Source organism: Fistularia commersonii, chromosome 20 (genome assembly GCF_037954325.1).
Source record: "Fistularia commersonii isolate RoL2024-O1a breed Wild chromosome 20, RoL_Fcom_v1.0, whole genome shotgun sequence".
Lineage (NCBI taxonomy): Eukaryota > Metazoa > Chordata > Actinopteri > Syngnathiformes > Fistulariidae > Fistularia > Fistularia commersonii.
In genome coordinates, this window is record NC_141303.1 from 10111768 (window position 1) to 10117977 (window position 6210).

The 6210-nt window shown below is 36.8% G+C and overlaps 1 protein-coding gene across 1 annotated transcript; it reads right to left on the minus strand.

Annotated features, from left to right (window-relative positions):
- Positions 1–679: 679 nt before the first annotated feature.
- On the minus strand, positions 680–4317 carry LOC147222874 (uncharacterized). Its single transcript, XM_086167079.1, has 10 exons — positions 4254–4317; positions 4087–4137; positions 3936–3969; positions 3790–3846; positions 3576–3614; positions 3430–3468; positions 3109–3280; positions 2787–2896; positions 2499–2673; positions 680–1172 (listed from the first exon to the last, which is right to left on the minus strand). The coding sequence occupies exons 2-10, from the start codon at positions 4096–4098 to the stop codon at positions 1073–1075; spliced, it is 738 nt and encodes a 245-aa protein (XP_086023205.1). The 5' UTR covers positions 4099–4137; positions 4254–4317; the 3' UTR covers positions 680–1072.
- Between the last annotated feature and the right edge of the window lie 1893 nt (positions 4318–6210).

The window sequence follows — 6210 nt, forward strand, 5'->3', positions numbered from 1 at the left end:
TTCAGGTATTTCAATTAGATTTGGTTGCCAAGCAACTTGTATAAAACTTCCTTTCCTTTCCTTCCTTTTCCTTTCCTGTCCTGTCCTGTCCTGTCCTGTCCTGTCCTGTCCTGTCCTGTCCTGTCCTGTCCTTTCCTTTCCTTTCCTTTCCTTTCACCTACCGGTATATTTTCTTAGATATATTTTATAAGATATATATTTCTAAGATATATTCTAAATGTTAATTTTCTAGATTCACACATGAACATGCACAGTAAAACATACTCTTGAGGACTCCCATTTGGACCCTTAAAAATGATACTATCATACCAATATACTAAACTGCTGAAGAGATTGGTGTTAGGCAGCATTATGGCACTCATAACTATGCTATAAATATAATATAAATAGAGCATGAGCATTAAATTGATAATGGAGAAACAAAGCAAACATTTGGTTATCACGTAAGTTAATTTACCTTGCATGTACTTTCTCATGGAATTCAATTCTACTGACTTATCCATTCCCACATTGCTGCACTGCAGTCTTTTCCAACCCCTCCTGGCTTCAGTTTATCAATTAGTTCCCACCATCTGGTAAAACCACACAAGACTGCCCCGCTCATAAGACCATATCTTGTTAGTAAAACCTTGAAAAGCCGTGTGGAGCTGAGTGGAACAAAACGACAAAAGGGATATGCTGTTCAGCACTTTTATTGCTCCCGTTTATTTGATTCCTACTTTAAAAGATGATGAATTCAATATAATGACAAAGAACAGAAAAAAATACAGCAAATCATTTTAAGGCTTTTTGACATTACACTAAGCGAAAAAATGAAAATGATTGATGAGTGTATTATATTTATCTCTAGTCTTGGGGTGGTTTAGTTCATGTAATGTACTTTCTGAGACAATAAGACAGATTTGTTAATAATATGATAGCAGCTGATTTTGAGTCTGTTTTGTTTTGATTTGTGTGTAAGGATGATGATTATTATGCGGTTAGTTTCAGAAAAAAAATAAAAAGAAAGAAAAGAAGCAAACCAACTACGTAAATCGAAAGAAACAATAAAGTCTTCTGTCCCCTTCAGCGTTTAATAGCTGCATGGGCATCCAAACCGCACTTTGTAGTCCCGGCACATGCCATACTTCTGGTCCACTGTGCGGCAAGCAAGCCCTTGAGTTGGACTGAAGCTGAGGGATAAATCACAGTTGTTTATGATTCAGGGGGTTATTAAGGACACAAAATGTGCTAATGGTGAAAAATAACAAGCCAAATGACGAGAAAATTATAAATCAAGGCACTCGGCTAAAAAAGGAAAAAAAAACACAAAAGACATTGATAAATCGGTTTCAAGAAGCTCTTCTTTTCTGTGACCGTACGATTTCCCCAAAGTACCTTATTTTTGACTTGGAGACACTTACTAAATCATTGTTTGATAATCTAGACTCGTCCAGTTAAACTGGAAACTCCCGACAGATAATTAGAAATGAGGAAGCCTCGGGGGAGGGATGAAACATCTTCAAGTAAAGAAATTCCATTCCACTTCGACAAGAAATCAACATGACCTGGATGGCTGACAGCCTCCACCGACATCCATATGTTTCATTTATCCATCCATTGTCTCCTGCTTATCCTACAGAGTCCATGTTTTAGGTATGTTTTATTATGTATTTATTTTCAAATTTTAAATTCTAAGATATTAAAACAGCTAAAAAAATTGAATCAGCATCAGAATTTTCCCATATCTTTAGCAGGATTGAATATTCTTTCCTCTTTTAGTGTAGCGAGCATAGCAATAAATCTTATCTAAAGGAGACAAACTTAATGTCATCAAGGTTTTCTGAGAGCAAAGTGTTTGGTGAGAGGATGTGACTTGCTGGTTGGATTCATTCAGTGATGTGAAGTTTTAGCTAAGATTATCTCAAGGATGCAACTTTTTCGATAAAAATTGAAACACCAGTTTCTTTCATTTAAGAAATACCGCAAAAATCATAAGTAGTGATAAAAGCAAGAAATATGTGAATTTCAGTATTGTCTTATTTGGAAATAAAGACAACTTTACATTTACATACATATGTATCTTTAACTTATGTCTCTAGGTATGCACTTTGGTACGAGTGATTATGTGCTGTGGGAAGTAGAGGGACAATATATAGATCTCTTCCATGTCATACCTGATGGGCTCGCCTTCCCTTTTTATCTTCAAACAAAATTATGGAGTTGCACTCAAAATTCATTTTTGGTTGTACAATAACAAAAAAAGCTTCTGTTCTATTCTATTGTATTCTATTCTAACTACAACTCACTCTGTCTCTGCACAATTCTTTTTATCCGCACAATTCTTTTTATCCTTTGCCTTATTTTTGAATTGTTTTTTCTCTCATAAACTAAAAACTTAATCTGTATATTATGTATGCAAATGTTTATTCCTCAGTTTAGTTACGTGAAACTGTATTGTCAAAAAATGTTTGTACAAATTCGTCTTACATCATTATTATCATCCGTCATTTACTTACGCACTAAAGACCTGTCCAGTGCTGAAGGCTGGGGTCAGGGTGTCAGTGGTAACAGCCTCTATGTACAGAGGATAGGCACAAATTTGTCCTGGGAATTGTGCTCTCAGGTGGCTCAAAACCTCGTAGTCTCCTGTCCCGCTGGGATTGTCCCGGTCATACCATTTGGTCCAGCAAACTGAGGGATTGGGACAATAAATAAGAAACAGGATGAGGGCCGCTTGAATGCTCAAACACTTACTAAGGGAGAAAGAAAAGCACAAAACATTTGTTTATAAATGTATATATTACCTCCCCCACCACAGAAAGGAGGGTGGCAGACGAAACGAACACGGTAGTCATTGCATGACTTGTCCGGTTGGTTATTGTTCACGCAGAAGAACCCGAGTGATGGGCTCGATCTTAACAAAAGAGAATTGGTTTAAAAAATGATAAATACATAATGTGCATTGGCTTTTGATACTGACAAAATCAAATTAAGGTACATGGGGGAAGGCAATTGCATTGATACGGTTTTATTCAATTTTGAATATCATAGCGAGTCATTCCGAAAGTGACAGTGTGAATTCTTTAATACATCACCATGAATTCATTTTTAGAGTATTGCACTTACTGAGTATTGATATCTCCTGCTGCAGCCACGCTCAGACCAGACAGAGTTTGAACTTCAATGCCTACTGGTTTAGAGCAGATCTTTCCAGGGTGTTCTTTGCGAAGTTTTGAGAGAGTTTCCCAGTCTCCACTACCGCTTGGGTCATCTCTGTCAAACCAATCTGTCCAGCATTCTAGGAATTAAAAAACAAATAAACAGGTGGATAATGCTGCAATATTCTTGGCCAGGACAAACTCAAACTCGGGATAATTGTGAAATCATGGAAAAACATTTTCGCTATGATAAATAAACATAAGGAAAGAAAAAGTGCATTATCCTTACGGATGTGAGTAGGGTAGTAGCAGCGCCATCCTGGAATGACTTGAAATAAACATGAAAGAACGGTAAGTTTTTCGTTCAAAACAATCCACAGGATTATTTCATCTTGACTAAAACTAGTAAAAACTGCAAATGGGAGGCATTCTAACCTGGCTTTACGGGAATGAAGAGGGATTCAGCATGATGTTCTGGGAGAGAAATACAAGACATTTCACTTACCAGTAATTCCCAAGAAGCTCACTGAAAACAGGAGTCATTTTTCTTTTTTTTTATTTACAGATGTTCAAGTTCAAGTAATTCGAATCAGCTTTCATTTTTTTTTTTTTTATATTCTGTTATTCAAATGAGACCAGAGTCCTGTACCCATCTTATCAGCCGCTTCCTCAGACTCAGTGACATTGTTGAATACCTGGTCGCTTTCTGGAAAAATTATAAATATCATGCTTAGTTTTCATAGTGCAGATTTTCAGAGCTGTACGACAGAGACACTGGTATTGAAATTGACTTACCAAAAAAACAGCCAGCAAAAAGAGCCACACTTATCTGGTAGAAAAAGAAAATAAAATGGGTTTAAGTTTATAATAAGAGTACATATGACAGTAGAAAACAACCAAAAGAGCACAACTGACAGAAATTAAATAGAAAAAAATTATACATTACCAATTTGAACATGACTCCAAACTTGCTGGATCGAATTTTGCGATTAAAAGCCTTATAAAAGGAGAATAAGAATATGTGCACAGCTTTGTGAACGAAAAAAGCAACAAATAAGCAACAGAGATACAATTTCATGAGAATGAGAGAGACATTTCAAGAAAAGAGACTCACTGTTAGAAGATCTTTGCCGGTTTAACCAAAATCTGGGAATGGCCTCTCCACTTAAATATCGCAGAACAGAAAGATGTCCTCAAGATAAGAGGTTAACATACAGGAATAACTGGCAAAACACCCAGGAGAGTGGCTGCAGGGTGTTACTGAAAATGATACTTCTTACATGTCAATTGCTTGAATGCGAACCAAAAAAATAGATAAGGGTCGCAGATAAGGTGACACCGATGTTGTTTTGTGGAATCTTAATCCTCTTTTCTTTGCTGGCACAACATGTATTTTGTTTCAAAATTATTCAATTGCAGCACTGACACTCAATGACTTTGAAAAGACATGTAAGCTTCAAAATAGAGTTTAATAATTTGTTTATGGCAGCTGGTCAGGTTATGGTGCCCAAACTGGTTTCAACCAAGAAACGAGCACAGAGATACTCACAAAAGGAGATTTGCCTGACTTACAAGTTAGATGGCTATAAAATGCAAATGTTGTTTTCCCCGTAGAGTTAAACTAAAAAAATGGCTAAAGCTCTGTGAGCTGATCATTATGTTTTCTCGATGTAACACGCTGCCATCTAAATATGAGGCAAAAATCTATTTAATTATGCATGGTTAATAAAATAATGATGTGACTAGCTGCTTTGAATTTGTAATTACCGCATTAACTGACAATTTTAATTTAAAAGCTCTTTATAAAATTATTTTCGATGTAAAGCTGATTTCAGTGACCAGTTCACAAACAGAGCAGCAGCCATTTTGGTATTTTTCTGCTTTGTGGTAAACCAAGTGAGGGACTTTAAAAGGAACCTTTTTTTTTTGCTGTTTTTTGTTTTGGTCTCCTCCAAGTTGCAATAACGAGAGTTTAAAAAAGTTACGCCAATGCAGAAAATCTGAATTTCTTTGAATCACCTCTCAAGATAGAAAAGGTACCATAGAACACTATGTTAAAATATCTATTTACATCTATATCTATACTTACAGAAGAAAGGAGAGGTTCTGCTCTGTATCGTAAGTTTCAAATTTTAACTAGTAGAGTTTAGTTTTTTGTAGATCACACATTTAAAAATCGCACTGAAAGTTTTGCACAACTTAAGGTTTGAGGTTTTGGTGGAGGTGCCATCAAAGTTAGCCACTAGTCTCGCCTCTCAGCCCAAATATCTCATCTTACCTGTCCTCCCAAGAGCTGGAAAGCAGAAACAGGAATCCACATATCAGTGAGTGAGATCTCCCTGGCTCCATTCACTAATTCTACGGCTCCACCAGCTCCTCGGGGAAATATCTGCCAATTACTTATTTAATTTTTTTTCAACTATTGTCCATGTCAACGATTTTAAACCTGTACCAGAAGACTGCCCTCTTTTCTAATCATCTATCATTGCCAATTATAAAGTGTCTTCTCTGCTCTGTCTCACACATACAAAGGAGAGAATTTGCTGCCCCTTCTCAATGCTCATCTCCCGCAGTGGTTGTATATCTGCTAATTAATTGCCCTTTGAGATGAATATAGCCAACTCCCTCTGTTCAATAGCGGTGAGGGACAGTCTTTGTCTCTTCATACATCAGTATTAAACTTTGTCACCTGAAGAGGCCAGTGTAATATTTTATACTCAATTGTGCTTTGGACTGGATGCCAAAGTACAAATGACAGCATGTTGTAGACTCATTTATCAAACCCCCTCTGCCCCAAGATACATGCACTTCTCTCCAATGTTCTACCATTGCACAGCCCCAGTCTCTCTCTCTTTTTCTGTCTCCATGGAAATAATTAGTGCCTCCATCCTCCAGTGGTGACAGAGCTGTCTGCAGTTTTTCTTTTGACCATCAGCCTCATTTATATAGACGGTGCTGTGAGAAAAACATATAATTTCAGACGGCATCTAACACACATGCACCTTCAGGCCATTCGTTTTTTATGAGGGCCTCACCTCATAAAATCACACTATTATTGGTGTACAACTCT

What these genes read in the sequence shown, in the direction of transcription:
- LOC147222874 (XM_086167079.1), bottom strand. An exon ending in GGAAGCGGCTGATAAGATGG is followed by an intron (nt 3,615 to 3,789) that starts GTACAGGACTCT and finishes TTTCTCTCCCAG; the next exon opens with AACATCATGCTGAATCCCTC. An exon ending in CTACTACCCTACTCACATCC is followed by an intron (nt 3,281 to 3,429) that starts GTAAGGATAATG and finishes TTTAATTCCTAG; the next exon opens with AATGCTGGACAGATTGGTTT.